Genomic DNA, 19,650 nt, shown 5'->3' with positions numbered 1-19,650 from the left:
ATTTATATTTCTAGTTTTCCCGAATATAAAATTGTGCGTTCCCTTCTTCATAAATAGTGTTTTGGTTGCGACACGTCGTCTAATCAAATAATAAAATAATACAAACACACACAGTATACAGTAGTTTCTTTCAAATGTTAGGAAGTCACGGCCAACAGCCGGCAGTGATCAGTCAAATCGGGACTGACGGCTTTGATCGCCACACTGTAATAAACTAATAAAACAAAATTGTTTGTGCTTGTTTGCGACCATTTTGGAGGGGAAACTAAACATGCATGACCAATGCTGGCCCGGGACTCACGCACCGCTCGGTCACTTACGCCTCAGGTACACTCGAACCAACTGAATCGTGACCCACTGTGGAACCTTTTCGTAGAAAAATGCATAGTTACGTATCCCATTGCTTGCTTGACAAGGGAATTTATTATCACACTAGCTGTGAGAAGGTTCTACGGTGGGTCAGGAATCAAATGTTTCGACTGTAGGTACTTATTTGAAACAGACTTTTACTTTCTTCTTGCCGTTTGTTAAATTTTAAACAAGAACACGATAATATTAAATAGTACTTGACCGATCTTATGATGGCACATCCACGCCAGAGCATCATCAAGTAAAAACCCTAACCAAGTAACTATATAATATATGTTATGTATTTAAATGTCTCCAAGTAATACTGGTTTATGCTAAGAAGTGATAAACTGAAGTCGTTTAATAACTCCCGCAACGCCATGACACGTTCCCATTATTAATGTTGAATAAAGCTTAAATTATGATCATTTTATGGCAATAATAAAATTTCAATCAACATATATTTCAAGTGAGCGACTTGCGAGCCGAATCGTGACGTGGCGCTTTAACATCTCTACACCCAACGCTTTGCCTAATTTTGTTATGGTACGTCAATGGAGTAGATATGCAAAGTTTGTTGGGTACACTGTACGATAAGAACTATTGCATTCAAAAACATACCTAACTCCGAGTTACATAATAAAAATATTCACTACACAGCACTGTAATCTAGTACCTAAACAATCGAAAGCTCACTCGTGATACAAGATGTTTCCATAGAAATGGCCGAGGAATCAAAACATATAGGGTTCCTCCAGTTTCCCTAAATACATGAAATTTTGTATGAAGGTTCTTATAGCAGAACCAATAAAAGAAGTCTAAAAATCTTAATTGCCGACTTAATCCAAGTCGCACTGGGCCGGTTTTTTTTGGAATAACTCAGCATAATAATATAGCATAGCATAAGATAATAAAAAAGAAACGTCCCCCCCCGCAGCCCCTTCTTGCTTTGGCCTAACCCTAATGCAGAAAGTTGTCAGAAAATATATCCTTTTAAGGTAAACGTACAAGTGCTCGTCACTGTCCCAATGGTTGGCATCTTTAATCTTATGTGTGTCTTACGGGTGTCGTCTATTGGGCATTAGCGTGTCGAGCACTCGGACGTTTATTTTACTTATTTACTAGCCAAGCAAAGCACGCGCTCGTTTACGTATGATAAATATTGCATACATTTACGATCTCGAGGGGCTTAGGCAACATCTTTTAAAGCAACATCTGACTCCGTCGTGAACTTTTTATAAATCGTTCTCGAAGGGCTGACTGCGTTATTTATTAATGAATTTCCCCGAATGATTCCCGGGAGAGAAACCACAACGCGACAGTAATGGAAGTGAGAAAAACACCAGATTAAAGTGGTGAGCAGTGAAGCGTTCCTTGCTTGCTTTAGATAAAGCCGCGCGAATCATCAGGAAATATAAAGCGTGTTCTTTAAATTAAGTAGAGGAAAAAACCATGAAACTCTTAAGTTGTAAGCCGAAATCTCATTTCCATTTTCGTTGCACGAGAAAACGACGCCGTAACTGGTCTCAATGGATATAAAGCACTTTCAGCCGGTTGATGGCGAATTATTACAACGAATAATTAGCTATCTTCCATACATAAATAATAATATGTCGTTAATCGCTTGATACTCATTTGGAAATAGATTTTATTATGGTCATCTCCCCTGTTGAGGCGTGGATAGAGCATAGAGCGTCTACCTACACTTAACGGCTTAGATTTGTATATCAGAAATTTTGGTTATTGTTATTGCTATCGGTACTACAAAAAGAAATAGAATAGGTACATAAATAAATATGATGCCACTGTGTGCGTGACAATCCGTTCACCTCGACTCTATGTCCAAAACCTGCGTAGGTATATCTAATCTAATGCGAAGACTGAAGGTAATACACGAAATCAATTATGTAACCAAATAATTTATTTTGCTAAAGATAAAATATAATCAACCAATATGTACTAAGGAAGTTCTATCTAAAACCCTCATAACGTCAAAAAACTCTTAACTATAGAAACCAATACATAACCTGAATTTGCCTCCCGCACGCAGTGATCGTATTTCATCAAACGATTATCCATAGAAAGTAACAGGAAGGCTAAGAAAATAAATTACCTTTGAATGTCAACCTGAAGGACGCGTGATCGACACGACGTTTGATCCCGGGGTCGGCGCACCTTGCTCACGGGATAAGCCGACCTGGGAGGCAGCGGCAGCGGCTGAGGGACCATGCCACGTAGCCCCACCCTAAGTGATTGCATTTATACTTTCATCCTATCATTGTTATGGCCATAATAGCGGAAAATAATCCCGTTTCAAAAATATTAGAAGGAGAGTGGATCACGAGATTCCTTATGTATTTTATATTAGAACAACAACACTCTTGTAATAAATACACACATGTCATTGTACGCGCTTTCTGCGCTCCGCCGGTATGCTGGTTTATTCTAATTCTATCACGAGCCGGGGTATAAAGAGCTACGCATCAAGATGCGGACGGGATCCTCTCAGCCCACAGGTGCTTTACAGTGAAATTTTATTTCTCTATTAGCTTTAATAATTATGAAGAGTGTGATTCAATTTGTTCGTTTTATTCATAACATCGCCCGCTTTTTGACGTAAAGGGATCAAACGGCGCATAAGAGTTCCGTTTCACAGATGTCACTTTCGGCGCTTTTGTTAATGTTATCTTTGACTGAACAATCGTAATACTGAAACGGGACGTTAATAAGAGCCGTTTTGTATATTCATGAATCCATTTCGAGCGGGAAACAATGTGACGGATGTTGGGAATGGTGATTGTCTTTCAAATCAATTCTTCAAACGGTGAAAACAAACTTCACTTGTTTTATTTGGAATTTGTCGCTAATTTTGTTTGAAGAATTAATTGCTGTAGGGAGGTTTTGTCTTTTATAATCGAAATGGCCTACCTCGCTGGCGCTCGTAAACATGAAACATCACTGATTATTACGGAACGTTTTTAACATAAACATAATGGTTTATATAAATATAAATAAATAAATAAATAAATATCACGGAACAATTCACACCAATTGACCTAGTCCCAAAGTAAGCTTAGCAAAGCTTGTGTTATGGGTACTAAGCAACGGATAAATATAATTATATATGTCGGCGGCCGATCGTAAAATTCGCCAGATCACGAAATTCCTGGGCATATCATGAAACGCCGCCATTTCATGATATGCCTAAATGTAGGCCAGGCATATCACGATGTTCCTGAGAGATAATACGGCAGATCGATTAGAGCAACGCATTCGTCGATATTACTTGCTCTATTACCGGGCAAATCGTAAAATAGTTTATTTTTTGACCGCTGGTGGCGCTGCGTATGCAATGGCGGCCGTGACCAGCTGACCGGCCGTGTTTGTTTATCGCGTGACAAATGTCGGCGTCACAAGAAAATGATCTTTGAACCGAAAATAGTGATTGAATTCAAAATCAAAATAGAAGTGCAAAAGAAGCTTCAGCTCCATTCTTTTTATGTGAATCAAACGGATTCTGTGCACAATTTGAAAAACGCATGAACGTCTGCCCGTATTTTAGAGGTTAGTATTTTGTTGCAGATCGATTAGAGCAACGCATTCGTCGATATTCTTAGCTCTATACCGGGCACATCGTGATATGCCGAAAAGAAGAAAAATTTAGGTACAACGAGCGAAGCGAGGAGTGGTCAGTATTAATTGTGATTACGATGCACGAGCCGAGCGAGCGAAGCGAGCGTGCCGCGGCAGCGGCCGGCGAAGTGCCAGAACCGATATGGCGGCTTTCATGATCAGCCTAGGAATTTCATGATCTGCCTAAACTGGCCAAATCATGAAATGGCGGCTTTTCATGATATGCCTAGGAATTTTAAGATCTGCCTAAACATCACTAGGCAAATCGTTAAACGGTGAGTTTTGAACGATATGGCGGATGTCCTTTAGCCAATTCATGAAATGGCGGCATTTCGCGATATGCCTAGGAATTTCGTGATCTGGCGGATTTTACGATCGGCCACCGACATATAGATATAGATACATACTTAAATACATATTAAACACCCAAGACCCGAGAACAAACATTCGTATTTTTCATACAAATATCTGCCCCGACACGGGAATCGAACCCGGGACCTCAAGCTTCGTAGTCAGGTTCTCTAACCACTAGGCCATCTGGTCGTCTAAAGGTTTATAAGTAACCTATTATATTACATAGATCTCAGTCACCCAACTCAGTCTCAGGAACTTAAACGACCCTCATATTCTACGTGTTATCTGCCTAATCCAATATTTGTGCTAGTTAAAGTTATAGCTGAACAATCCTAAGCCTCGTTAGGCACGGGTGCCTGTTAAATAATCTACAGTACTCGGCGATAAAGATTGTAGATCGGTCTTCGGAAAAAGACAATTGGCTGTTCACGACGATTTCCGAACACTGGCGACCGTGCATCAATCATCATATTTATTAAGTGGCGTTTTATAGGTATCAAATAAATACTTCATCTTTATGGACTTAATCATACTTCCATATAATATTATAAATGCGAAAGTAACTCTGTCTGTCTGTCTGTCTGTCTGTCTTCTGTCTGTCTGTTACGCTTTCACGGCTAAACGGCTGAACCGATTTGATGAAATTTGGTGCAGAGATAGAATAGACCTCTATCTTTTATTGCGAAAAAAAGGTCGTCGTATAAAACCATGAATTGGCATTTAGGCCTTAATAAGAAATAAATCGATATTTGTTTGAGCTTTTTTGAAAATTCGACCTGTGAGATGAAATAGGGGTTGAAAGTTTATATGGAAGGTCGTATTGAAGATAAATCGATAAATATTTATTAAACTAGCCATTTGGGCACGTGATAAGAGAAAAATAGATATTTGTCGCGCGTTTTTTAGTGAGAGGGTGAAATAAATGAAACTTTATACTTATGGAAATCGTCATTATTGAAGATAAATGATCTTTGTGAAACTCATTTGACATTATAAGAAATAAAATAGATATTTGTTCAAACGTTTTTGAAATTTTTACGTTTAGCAGAGGAAATATGCAGTGTTAGCAGTGTTTAAGCTCATAGCAAATTGTCGCATGTTGACGAGATTTTTCTTATTTATTGTGATTAAGAGCTACTTTATGCAAAAAAATCGAGTCAGCCGGAAGTGCCCTAAATTTTTCTGTTAAGCCAATTTGTATGGCCAAACTTTTTATGACTGTAGCTTTTGATGATTGTTAGAAGTTTGATTTTTTCACAGATTTCGGGAGTATTGAACGATTTAGGGTTTTAATCCAATTCATGATATGGCGGTTTCGAGATAGAGGATCTTGACAGACAGAACGACGTATCCTATAAGAACGGAACCCGAGATCATTTATTCGGCGCTTTTAAAATTCGACGGGGATGAAAGTTCTTAAGCTTCCAAATTCTATAACCATATCTGGTATGTTATGCTTATAAAAACCTGGACGTTTCGTGTTATATGCCTAATAATAATTGTCTGTTATAGCTGAACAATACCTCGTTACGTGGTGCCTGCAAAATATTTATGTAAATAAAGATGTTTATTAAATACTTCAAATTATTATGTCTTTAGTTTATAACTTTATCTATATGAGCTGTTGCAACTACTAGAAAAAGGATAGTGCCCTTTTTTTCCTAAAGATGCTATCGTAAACTCTCTACAAAGCCTAAATTAGCCGAGTCTCTTTCCAAAGACATGTACATGTGTAGGTACAATCTTTATGGCTGGTTACTGAAGGTATGTTATAACATAATACTATATACTTGTAGAATCCGAGCGTGCGTGTGGCATACGAGTAGGAGTACTATTTTTATAATATGACTAGCTGTGCCCGCGACTTTGTCTGTGTGGACTTAGATATATCTCAGCCGGATGTTGTTTTAACTGCCTGTTAACAAAATATACCTGCCATCAATCTTTGATCAACAGTACTCATAGTTTCCGCGTAAAATACCTATGACATACGAACAAACAGACAAACAAACAGACGGACATGGCCAAATGACATGTGTGGACAGACTATATGAAATTCTTTTAATTACCGAAAACCACCTTCTTCTAGGTTAAGCCATTTCAGAGGTTAGCGTGAGCAAGCGCACAGACAAACCGACAAAGACAAACAGACAATAATTCTAAAAATCATTGTTTTGGGTTCTATTGTTGTAGTAACAGTTTTATTCAAAGGCTTGGTTATAATTATTAGACGTCACAAATAAAAATGTATTAAAGTACAACATAAAATAAGCAATAAACAAAAGTTCTTAAATATTTTCAATGTAAAGACACCGACTTGTAACAGATATAATAGATAATTTAAGAAGTTACAGCATGGGTGCATATTATTTAGTATAGAGCGCAGAATCATTGAAGGTGCGGCTCATTGAGGGAGGCTGGCGCGGCGCCAGCGACGGATCCCAGTTCGGCAGGTTATCAACGTCCGGCTGACCTTAATACAGCCTCTGAAAATCTTTTTACTTCCGTCATAAATGTTTATTACGATCCATAAAACCCCTCCACTAAAGAGTACTTCGTATCAAAATAATCGACACGTTCATCTATTTGAGGGAGTCATCACCGCCTTAACTCGCCGGTATTTTTCTACCCCATTATAGGTATGCTCTTTCTTATAACATAAGTTAAGTTGTATAATGTAATAATTCAATTTTAAGTTAATCATAACAAGCTTCTCTTGAAAAATTTCTGAAGCATCATTCTTGTTTATATGTTGTATGTTGAGTCGAAAAGAATAAATATAAATAAAATACATCTTAAATAATATTTTGTTCAGATTTAAAGAAATACCTAGCTACAGGCTGAGCGTAGACAATACAACAAACACACATTTCTACGCCACGGGCTCGGTTCCCGACAAACAGGACAAGGGAAATGGATGGAGAAACGAGATAAATAATGACCGCGGGAGGAGCATCGTTCTTACAAATGCTTACTCGAAAATTGTATTACACAGTAGGTTCCTACCTACTCATGATTATAATTACTCAAAATGGTCGTACTTAGATATTATTATTTTTTTAGGATGGTACGAGGACAACTGGTTCGAGACCAATTTAGAAAAGGAAGGTATCGACTGCACTGTGGAGCAGATGCGCGAAGCGGCGGAGGGGCACCTCACCACCGAAGCGCTCATGTGGAACCAAAACGCCAACCAGACCACCATTTCCGGGATGACCTCCGAAGATTTTCGGTATTTCTCAAAAAAATCATAAATTCCCAAGTGATTCTTACGTAAGAATTCTCATTTCTCCAATTTATAAGTATTCTTCAGAATGCTTATAAATTGACATGTGGCAATGCGAGTATTATTTACACAATATAAACGCTATTCAGCTGGTGCGAATGTCAACTTTAAACATATTGTATCCCGCAGCGAGAAATAGTTTACTTTTTTATGATAAAATACCGCAAAAATATTGTAGGCCAAAGACAGGTGACGGATATTGTCGCAGTCCGCAGCCGCATAAAGCCTTTTGTCACTACTTTTACACGGTGAAATGGAACATAAAATAATATTCTATTCTCGCGACGCGCGACACTCTCGAGTCGAAAATGCCTAGAGATATGCGATATCGCGATTCGTGACGGGACTTTATTGTTATCTGTGACTCCATCACATAAGAATGTTATTTAAGAAGAAGTGTTTTTGTGCTCCAATCTAAAGGACAATAAACTCCTCAAGCGAGTTGCACTCTCCGAAGAAAGCTTTCTTCTGTTAATTAACTTACAAATTGACTTATTTAGCTGTTTTTAACGATGCCGCATTTTTAAGTAAGATTAAATTTTACTAAATAACCGAAATAAAAATTCGGCGTTGTTCACTGTTTAACGAAAAATATTCAATTCCCGAGGCCTTAAGAACAATCAAATTCTGAGTACTCGTTCAGACTTCCAGTGAGCATAGTTACTTAACCTGTAAATGAAGCAAAGATTTTATTTTTCTTAAAATTACTCGTTCTTTAATTAAAATCCTTTCCGCTCTCAATTTCAGCTGAAGTCTGTCTTTGTGTTTTTATTAATGATAAACACGGGTCCTTCCGTTAAGGCAAGGACAAAGTTACATAATTTTTAATCGGGAAAAATACTTATTCAAGAGTATTTTTTAGCATTTATACAATTTCTTAAAACTCCATTGCGACCTTTTTAGCAGGGATGTATAAGTAGCTGGCTCAGAAAGTAATGAGTTCGTTGAGCGGCTGGGATTGTGTGGCGTAGTGGTGATGGAAGTAGCGCTCGTCATTTGTTTGCGTTGTGTAAACAGATCTCGACTGAATGAGGCTCTGCGTGAGGCCGGATATGACATCGACGGAGAGAGGTATCCAGAGGGGTACCAAGAAGCACCCCTGGCCTACGATGCGGTTTGGGCAGTCGCTCTAGGTATCTCATCTTCACAATAATTGATATCAAAAAAAGTACATGATTTAGTCATATAAACATTATTCAACCAGTCGCGTCATTTGCAGCGTTCAACAAAACGATGGAAAAACTAGAAAAAAGTGGCTTGAGTCTCAAAAATTTCACGTACACCAACAAAAAGATTGCAGACGACATTTACGAGGCTATAAACTCTACGTCATTCCTCGGAGTTTCGGTAAGTCATGTCACATATTTCACAAGATTGGCGAACTTAAACAATGCTATATAACTACGAGTAAGTTTTAAATTTTAAATAATCCTAACAATAACATAAGCATTGCTGTAATGTTTAAGTACCTACTTTTTATTTATCTCGATCGCTCTGTGTAGATCTCTATCCAAAACATGTTTAGGATTTTTACTATAATTTGTACAGTCTAAATAAAAATTACTTCATTTTAAGATCGGCACAGTGATTAGTACCTAGTCCTAAAAGTGAAAAAGCAAGAATTATTTTCTTATCACGGTTATTAAAACATTCATACATTTTGTGCCTCCGTGTCGCTTGCAACGAACAAAATGCATTTATATTCATCTGTTCCCAGGGTTTGGTCGCGTTTTCGTCTCAAGGTGACCGCATTGCGTTGACTCAGATCGAACAACTGTCGGAGAAGCATTACGTTAAACTTGGGTACTACGACACGCAAGCTGACAACCTGACTTGGCTAGACATGGAGCGCTGGGTCGGTACGTACACGTGACCGCGGCATTGTTTCGCATCAAAGGTTACACTGAAAGTTATGGGTAATAAGACAATGCCATTACGTGTTAGTTGAAACTATATCTACATTATGTATAGTTCGCTGTTTGATGGTATCAGACCGTTGCTAGGCACGCCATTGATTAATTTTGGCGATTAGATATTATGAAATAGTTATTTGTGTCACAAGGGAGCAAAATGATGTATTTACGGCGAGGACGGTACATTGAATCCAGAATGTAGCGAAGGATTATACAATAGAATCTTAAGCGTAGCGAGGAATTCTAAAGTAGAATCCTGAGCGTAATGAGGGATTCAAGTGTCAGGGTGGAAAAGTTACTTTTCTGAATGACAGGTTGTAAAAAGAACATTTTAACAATTATTAAATCTTTTGTTAGTCTTATTTTTTATCAGGTAGTTCTTTTTAACACCCGGTGAGCACAAAGGCAATGTAAAAGTAAACAAAAATGGATGAGAATGATTGATAAATTTCAAAACTCTATTGCAAGTTTTATAATCGTGTGATTCAACCGACCGTTATTTACATGCTTATAATAACTTTACCTGTAACCATGATGTGTTGGCAAATGTTACGGCAATCATTGAACTTAATCATTTATGTTTATATAACAATACAAAAACAACAGTCACTATAGTAGGTAGTAATATTGTATTGTTGTTGTTTGAATCTAAATTGAATTCAATAGGTGAGGTCAGAAAAAAGTTTGGCTCTATGTATCTGCGACTTCAACTTGACCGCTATCGATTACCGAGTTGAAAAAACCGGCCAAGAGCGTGTCGTACACGCCCAAAATAGGGTTCCGTAGCCATTACGAAAAAATTAAGTAACATTTTTCTAAGGATTTCGTATTATATACGGAATCTTCCAAGTTTAGGTATATTTTATACCTTAGGCTGCTATTTACTCTTAAACTACTAATAATTCTCAAGCAGACTTAGCCGTTATAGTTTTCCTTGTAAGTTTGATATATTTACTACCATTGTGATTTTTTTAAAATGTTTCCAGCCACCGGTTTAGATTTTAGAGGGGGGGGGACGCCCTATTTTAATGAAGTTGAATATTTTGCAAACAAATCACTGAATCGAAAAATCGTCTTAGCAAACCCCTAATGGTATACCTATCCAACGATATCCCACACTATAGGGTTGGATGAGAAAAAAAATCACCCCCACTACGTCTATGGGAGGTACCCTAAAGCAAATAAGCGAAGGATACTACAATTTAATCACGAGCGATAGCGAGTGATTCTAAGTTAGAATCCTGAGATCAGCGAGGAATTCAAACACACGAGATGCAAAAAACTTTGGTCTCGTGTGACACATACAACTTTTCACCTGAGCAGCGAGAACATTTAAATAAAAGGTTAAAATAAAACCACGTATATATTTAGAAGACAAAAAATATCTTTTTTTTTTAAGTATAATCCGATTGTTAATTAATAAATATAGTACTTACTTAAAGAGGGTTTATACCTGCTGAGCTGGCAACGTTGCATTTTTGTTAGTTTATCTGGATTATTCCAAAAAATTGAATAAAAATTAAAAATGTTGTCTGATAGAACCCTTTTTCTTTAAAAACCGGTCATAAACATTAATTCGTTAAAATACGATATTGCTCACTGATTTTTCATAGCAAAACCTGCCTGTTTGAGCTGCTGAGATCAAATAATACATTGTGTCTTAAGGGCGGTAAATAAGGAATTACGAACGAGAGTCTATTAGAAGCCCGAAGTCGAAGACTGAGGGCTTTAATGAGTCGATGTTCGTAATTCTTGTACCGCCCGTGCGACATAAAATGTTTTTAATCACATTTGCGAGTAAATTTTTATATTTCTAAAAGAAAAAAATACATAATTGTTCCAAATATTGGCGATACCTTAGGCTGCGCTCTTGGTAGCGCGGCCCTCCCCCTCTCCCTCCTCCTGCAGCAGGAGCGCGCAGCAACATCAGTACGGGCACTGATTCATTTACCGACCTTGGGCTTCATGACAAGAAAATTTGTACGCGCAATGACTCATTTACCGACCACGGGTTTCATGAAAAGGACATTAAGATCGAGGGTTTTATTTGGGGGGTTGCAACCAAGGTAGCCTGCATGTTTCGACACTGTTTACGAGCAAGTGTGATGAAAAACACTTTACACAACCGTATTATCAAAGAAACCAAAATAGGTCAAGAAAATTAAAATAAAACTAAGAAAAAAACAAAAATTAATAAATTATTGTTTGAGATACCGAGTATAATTTTTTTAGTTCGTTTTAGATACAGTCCAGCTCTTTTATCAGAACTTTCATTTTGCTTTTGACTTGACTTTTGACTTATTCCTTTTCTCTTTTCTGTTTACTAGGTGGCAAGGTCCCTCCTGACCGCACAGTCATTGTGAACGAGCTAAGGACGGTGTCTCTGCCGCTGTTTGCATGCATGGCGTCTCTGTGTGTGGCTGGCATCATAGCGGCGCTAGCTCTCATCATATTCAACTGCGTGCATCGACACAGAAGGTAACAAGAACTAAGTAGTTCTTGAGTCCTTTTAAACTTAGACTGCTTCAGATTGTGGCCCATGATCCAGGTGTATTGTGCTTAAGATAGGAAATGGGACACGACTAAAATCCGTAACGATGTCCTTGCTGTCATCCACCTGCGGCTAAAAAGGCGTTTTTGTAATTCGGAAATAGGGGATAGAATTCTGATATAATTAATCATCAAAACACCTGCCATACCAACACCGCCGCCTGTGTGTGTGTGTGTGTGTGTGTGTGTGTGTGTGTGTGTGTGTGTGTGTGAGTTTGATACCTCCAAAACCACCAGGGCTCAGTTCATACTCGTATAATAAAACTCTTTAAGCTGTAATATCAACGGCAAACAGTATCTAAATTTCACACTTCGATGTGCAGTAATAACCGAATATATATTTTATTTTTATTGCTGCGAATAATGGCCGTCGTTAAACGGAAACGTTCTTTGTGTTCATAAATTTCAGAGTTTTACTTCTGTTTTATTTTGGCAGGGTAATCCAGTGGTCGCACCCTGCTTGCAACACGGTAATGCTGTGTGGATGCTGCATATGTCTAGGCGCGGCGGTGGCCTTAGGGGTTGATGGGCGATGGGTCCAGCCCCACCACTTCTCCGCCCTTTGTTCAGCTCGTGCCTGGCTCTTAGCTACAGGATTCTCTATGGCTTATGGTGCTATGTTTACGAAAGTATGGCGCGTGCACAGGCATACGACTAAACCTAAACCGGACACTAAGGTAAGGCTATAACGCATTAATGTATTATTAAAAATCATGCATAGTCAGCTTCGTCTAGTTGGTTAACTCGATGATTTCAGAAAATACCGGCTAAATAATACCTAACCTATTACAACAATAATTAAATTTATATATACTTACGACACACATACGTATGATTCACAGCGAATCCCCTCATCTAACCTCTGAGCAAAATGTATTTACGTTTCATTGATGTCTGACAAAAGAGAATTTGTAAACGAATGTAAGGTCAATATAAACTTCACAAGGTTCGTGAACACCGTGATAATTTTTTGCACAGTTTACGTGGCTGTATCAATATGACTAATAATAAATATAACAATTGTAACTTATGACAGGTGGTTACTTAACGACTTTATCCGTTAATTAACTAATGGGCACTTAATTATCTTCTGTAGCAAAAATGCTCAAAATAACGTTTTTATTGGTCATTAAGCACAGATCAAATTTAACGTTATTAAAGACGATAGATGAATATTGATTTCCCGTCTCGATTCGTCTATGATTATAAAGAGGACGCCTTAGACTTTCTTAATTAAAAATTTACTGATCTTTGCACGTTAATTCTTTCTTAGTTTAATGTGAGTGAGTTGATTAATCATAATTATGAAAATATTTTAATTTTAAGGAAAAGTATATTTATTAACCTGTAAGTCCCTCTTTTACCTGTGAGAATACGTTATCTGGTATTTACTTTGAATTAGAGCGACCTATGATGTTTACTTGTAATAGGTACCTACTCCTTAATAAATATAGTGTTGACAATAAAGCTACAATCGTTCAACAAGTTCGAAAAGCAAGCAATTAATACTCGAACCTTCGTTCAAAGAACTGCAAGAATCTCACTAACTGGTTTCTCTTCAACTATTTGCGTTCCGTATATTGGCAGCGTCACTTTTGATAAATCGCTGAAATGGAGCATGCCACGTTCCGAGATTGAATTAGCCTGAGAGCGACTATTAGCAGCGACTAGCGAGCAGTTTGTAACTAGTGTGTAGTGAAAACCAAATTTAATGATCGAACAACTGTGACAAACTTTTGTTCTACTCTAGAGAAAGTGCTGGAAGGACCAATTTTAAGTAGCTCGCATCTACCAGCTACTTACAATTGGTCCTTCAAGCCAGATTTGACCCAACTACCTGAGGTTTTAAAAGTTCAACAGATTTAGCAATAGTTCTAATTTGTTATACAGAAGCGGATGCACGGCTGGAAACTGTACACGATGGTTGGCGGCCTATTGGTAGTGGACGCGACGTTACTGACCACGTGGCAGCTGCGGGACCCGCTGCAGCGAACCGTTGAGATCTTCTCACTAGAATCGCCGCGTCACCACGACGACGACGTACACATACGACCCGAGCTCGAACACTGCGAGAGCAAAAACAACACCGTGTGGCTTGGTAAACGCATTACTAATCATGTTCCTCACCTCAAGTCACCCTTGACAAGAGGCTTCATAGCTCAATCGATACGACGCGAGTACTTGGATTCCTCTTTAACACGAAGGCCGTACTACGCGTAAAATTTAAATTATGTCACTCTCACTCGCTTCGTGTGGCGATTTCGCTACAGTGCATCTTGGCTAAGGGTTAGGTATGCACCGAGAGCATTAAATTATATCGTGGTACCTACACACATTTTAATTAAATCACTTACTTAAGTAAACTGTTAGTACCTAAATAGGTAATTAGAAATACACTGGTCATTTTTTGATATATTTATTGTTATTAGCAATGAAATGCTCAAATAGATCAGGACGCCAATTATAAAACACCACTCAAAAAAGGTGAAAATTTGTGCTATCGAATTACCCCCTTTTAAATTTTTGACTGATTGGCACAATGATGACAGCTGAAATTGTTTACTATTCAACTAGTATTTTAAATTCTACTCGGATTTTTAACAGTTTTGAATTTATATTTATATTTTATTACATTTTTTTATAGATGTGATTTCAAAGTTAGCATCGGTGTTATATTTAAATTTGAATCAAAAACTTCTGGTCAGTTGAAATACTAGAGTTTTAGACAGCACGCGCAGCACCAATATTGTTCTAATTCCGCCATCGATATAAACATCATGTCGTTTTTGTAACGCCTTATGAACGAGCACCCTTTAAACCCAACGATGCCGTATCTCGAGCTAGTTAAGTTTCTCAATTTTGTCGGTAATTCACCACAAATAAACATTTAATAGCACCAACGTTATGATTTACGTTTTAATAAAGCCCAAACCTGCAACAAATGCACGGTCATAACCTAAAATCCCAGCGGTAATTAAGAAGGATGAGTTTTAATATAAGACAAGTCGAGTCTCGTAAACAGTGGATGACTCTTTATAAATAACCGACGTAATTTGCCAGCTGTACTTACTTGAAGTACGTATTTGAAGTTAAGTGTAAGTACTTATTTATTTATTATAATAAGCAATAAAACACAATACATTAAACATTTAAAAATCAGACTATGTACAAAAAATACTTATTTGAAGTGGAGTGGAGTGCACATCAGAGATTAGCGTTATGATGAAGCGTTCTATTGCCTAAAAGATCAGCTGATCAGTTCAAAAGGGACGATACGAACATAAGACAGTCCAAACATCTTCCTACTTCTGATAAAGTGAATCTATTCTTTTTTTATTTAACACCTACAACCAATACAACCTACTTAAACTCTGCTCTGGTACAATATTCATGGTAACCTCTAAGTTCAGATAGTCAGCTAGTGTAAGCAACCCACTAACTATCTTGTCGTATTGTCCTAAGGCTTTTGCTTATTTGCTGTTCAGGTTTAATGTACGGCTACAAAGGGCTGGTGCTCGTGTTCGGGCTTTTCTTGGCTTACGAGACACGGTCGGTGAAGGTGCGGCAGATCAACGACTCGCGCTACGTCGGCATGAGCATCTACAACGTGGTGGTGCTTTGTTTGATCACGGCGCCTGTCACGCTGGTGATAGCGTCGCAACAGGACGCCTCCTTCGCCTTCGTCTCGCTCGCTATCGTCTTCTGCTGCTTCCTCAGCATGGCACTCATTTTCGTGCCTAAGGTGAGAAACACTTTATTTATTAACTAATGACTTTGAGTTTGTTCTAATAATCTCGTTCTACACTTTTTCAAATACCCTTACTTACCTTCTTCAAGTTGTTACCCCCACAGCCACTTAAAAACTTTGAAACGGTAAAATGAATACGATATTTTTTAAAAGAACTCTTAAAATCTGATTGAGTTCATTATGTACCTTCATGTGGCTTTTACTCCAAAAGGTGGCTTACCGCAAAATTCGCAACTTCAACCAGGATTACTGCTTTAATGAACTAGGTATTAAAAGCTTTCTGTTGCCTCTCAAAAGCTTTATCTATATCAGTTTTTAGACGTAGAGGGATTTTTATATTTGGATCCAACTTTTTAATCTGATTTTAATTAAATTAAGACAAGTATAGCTATGAAGCAGTCAATAATAATTTAAGTTTGGCTGTATATTGAAACTGAATAGGCAGTGCCAACTCGTTCACTGTCCCAATTTTGCTGTTTGATAATATATTATCAAAACCTTGTGAGCTAGACTAAGTGTGTTCTCGTGCATTACGAGTATATCAAATCACTGAACAACTACACTCGATTTGTACTTAAGAAAATATCAGTATTTTCTAGTGCACTTCTCCAATTTACAATTTTACTCCATCGAAAATACAAACTGAGACATAGGATTCACAGAAAAACCAGGAAAAGAAACCAGCGCTGGTAATCGAACCCAGGTACTCAGCAATCCGTGCTGCGTGCTATAACCCTTACACCACAGCTTTAAAATCATAATTTGATTCCTTAGTAGCGACATCTCTTGTCTGGGTGAGCGTTTAGTTCCGAAAGAATGTGACTTCTCTCTTCTCTCTGCTTAAGTAGCGTAGTAGATAAAAAGCAACCTGAGATATGTATGCATAGGAAAAAAAATCTGGTTTTTCTGTGCATCCATGTCTCAGTTTGCTTTTTCGATATAGTTTCACGGGATACCCGTAAAAGTAACAAATTAGGAGTTGAAATAAATAATACAAAAATACTCCAAAAAATACAATCAATTTTCGTTAGTTCGTTTCAAAAGAACAATTTAAAATAAATGGTAAAATATTACGAATGTTGCATGAGTAATTTTGCACAAGCAGCCCAGTACAGTCAAGTTCATAAACTTCTGAGCAAAACTTTGATCAAAAATATGTGAACACGACTCTATTGTTAACGGCGTATTTGGAATTGCTTCGGGTATCAAATTTAAATAATAATTAAGCGATACAAAAGTCGATTTTTGGGGTAGTTTTGACTGAGCAAACACTTTTAATTTTTAAACTTCAGCAACAATTTGAAGTATAAGGAAATAAATAGCACTCCACTTCATCAAATTTTCGCGTAGGTACCCTCGAGGACGGTACACTTATGTGGAAGAAAGTATCCTATGTCTAAAACCGTAAAGGGGTATCTATCGTAAAGTATAAGTTACATGCCTAGCGGGGTGGAGTCACGAAGCTAAGAAGTAGAATAAACAAGCATCCCTATTTACAGAAAATACAAAATATCCATAGGACTAAAACTACTATTAAATTAAAATAACTAAAACTTTACTTTAAAAAAAGAGAGGTGGGCGTTGAACTGCAATTGCGATTCTTTGCGCGAGAAAGCTGCCGGCGCGATGGTTGCCTGTTGCCTCCCTTAACCTATTGCTGAGCTCCCTGTGTAGAGTTTCGACGTCGAAAGCAAAGAAATGATATTGGGCGCCGAGACAGCTATATTATGTAACCTTGAGGCGTTCCCGGGCGTCTGCCGCCGCCCTCGCACGTTTGGTAGTTGCTGGTAGGTAGGACGTCCTACACCAGCGCATGGCCAGTCTTCCAGTGTATTAACGACATTCCGTCAGGGCGCCTGCCATCGCTCCATACAATCTGGGGCTCCAGAGCAGCGGGAACGTTGGCACTAACGAGCGCCCTTCCGATAATGTCGTTGAGAGCGGCGTGGCGGGACAGGCGGCCGGCGCTCGAGGAGCATTTATACGTTATTTAACATACAAAATTTCACTTTTATCTCTTCTATGTCATAATAATAATGTTGGATATCTACTTGTTTCGTAAAAAGCAAATTCGTTTGGGATTGGATTACTCCTGTTTTTTTAAATAGTAACTTTATAGAAAACTGTACAAAGAAGCACAACGATGTAATAAGAATTATTTGCCTGGGATGTGTGAGAATGGGATAGTAAGGAAATATAATTGCTGAATTTTCCTCTCAATCAAAGCTCAGCTGCCTCATATAGTGCTGGCGGAAAGGTATTATAATGCCAAACTAATAAACGCCAAAAGCTGCCGTGTTGTTACAAGAGCAAAAACAAAATCGAAGTTTGATGAACGGCAAACGGCAGATGCAAGAGAATGAGAAAATTTCTAGTGCTAAATATTTGCAAGGATGTTCATTCAGGAGGGACTTGCTTACGGTAGGTACAGTCAAGTGCAAAAATAAGTGTCTATTCGAACTACTCAAAAATATTTTACTACGGCCTTATTGCGTCGGAATAAGAGTCTGTGGTACATATTTTTGAAACTTTGAATAAGGACATATTTTTACACTTGACTGTACTGTATTTACAAGTGCAAAAAAACTTCGCCAAACCGAAGAAAACAATGCCAATGCCAAAGAGGGTTGCCGTTCGTAGCACTCTTTAATGAGTATATATATATTGGTATTTGTTCAGGTGATCGAGGTGATCCGACACCCGACGGAGCGCGCTGAGAGCGGGCGCGGCTCGGGCTCTGGCTCAGCGCGAGCTGATGAAGAGAGATACCGGGAACTAGTCAAGGAAAATGAGGAACTGCAGAAACTTATTGCGCAGGTTAGTTTATCTTAATACAATATTTTACCCGCGGCTTTGCTCGAAGTTTCCAGTTTTTTTATTTCCCGTGGGTTTGTACAAAAATGGATATTTCTAAAATTACAACGTGGTCTTCGTCTGCTTTACATAAATAACGCTCATGCCCTTAAGCATGTCTATGTACATGCCCAAATTCTGATTCCGTGAGAATATCGGCAAAAAAGTAGCCTATTATTTCAAAGATCCTGCTGTGCACATGCAAACTTTAATCTAAATCCGATCGCCGCTTTAGCGTAAAAAAGTAACACACACGTATAAACACTAAAGGAAAAGTCCCGACTTCCTGACTCATCATCCAAACCAAGGCCTTGGACCAGGAAAACTCTAATAGGTATACTGTAATATTTTGCATAGAATTCCTCGCTGTGGTATAGACAAGGAATAATAAGGATGTATTTTGCAAAATTACCACGGGATAGTTCTGCAACGAGGGTGAAGTCACAGACTTAATTTAGTCGAGGGGAGGCCTGACAGAGCGAGCTTAATAGCGCGGCTGCAGCAAGAGGAGAAGTGGTTATACCTATGACTCGTTTAAATACACACAGCACCAGCTGCACACTCAAATAGGATCTGTCGAAGTGCTAGCCTTAGGTGGAGCTCTAACTCCGCTTTGCCTTATCCTCAAGTTACAGCTGCGCGTATATAGTTCGTGCAGTATTGAAAAGTAAATTTATTGAAGTAGGACTTGGTTCTAAATGTATGTATGTGGTGAAAATAAATACAGTTAGCCAACCAACATAAGTATTTTTTTCTGTCACGTAGCAGCACTCATCGCTGAACGCGCGTGCGTGAGGGGGACACGCATGGGACGGTTAAAAATGTGTATAAAAGGTGGACTACCCTACTCTAATCTACTAATTTGCTTCGTTCCCGTCCGACCGTCGTCCCGATCCCTCACGTACGTGATGCTTGCCAGTAAAAAAGTATTACTTCACCGAACTCAAATAAAGAACGTTCCTTTT

The 19,650-nt window shown here is 38.3% G+C and overlaps 1 protein-coding gene across 2 annotated transcripts in view; it reads left to right on the top strand.

Annotated features, from left to right (window-relative positions):
* GABA-B-R1 (gamma-aminobutyric acid type B receptor subunit 1) overlaps nucleotides 1–19,650 on the top strand; it is a 178,083-nt gene that overhangs the window by 151,307 nt on the left and 7,126 nt on the right. For both annotated transcript variants that reach the window (XM_074086270.1, XM_074086277.1), the window contains exons 6-14: nucleotides 7,399–7,567; nucleotides 8,639–8,754; nucleotides 8,841–8,968; nucleotides 9,339–9,480; nucleotides 11,862–12,012; nucleotides 12,521–12,761; nucleotides 13,975–14,182; nucleotides 15,570–15,826; nucleotides 18,512–18,649. In XM_074086270.1, the coding sequence (XP_073942371.1) occupies nucleotides 7,399–7,567; nucleotides 8,639–8,754; nucleotides 8,841–8,968; nucleotides 9,339–9,480; nucleotides 11,862–12,012; nucleotides 12,521–12,761; nucleotides 13,975–14,182; nucleotides 15,570–15,826; nucleotides 18,512–18,649 (1,550 nt within the window). The remainder of the gene's footprint in view (nucleotides 1–7,398; nucleotides 7,568–8,638; nucleotides 8,755–8,840; nucleotides 8,969–9,338; nucleotides 9,481–11,861; nucleotides 12,013–12,520; nucleotides 12,762–13,974; nucleotides 14,183–15,569; nucleotides 15,827–18,511; nucleotides 18,650–19,650) is intronic.

The sequence above is a fragment of the Choristoneura fumiferana genome, chromosome Z (genome assembly GCF_025370935.1).
Source record: "Choristoneura fumiferana chromosome Z, NRCan_CFum_1, whole genome shotgun sequence".
NCBI classification, from domain to species: Eukaryota; Metazoa; Arthropoda; class Insecta; order Lepidoptera; family Tortricidae; genus Choristoneura; species Choristoneura fumiferana.
This window is presented reverse-complemented; position numbering and strand designations above follow the sequence as displayed.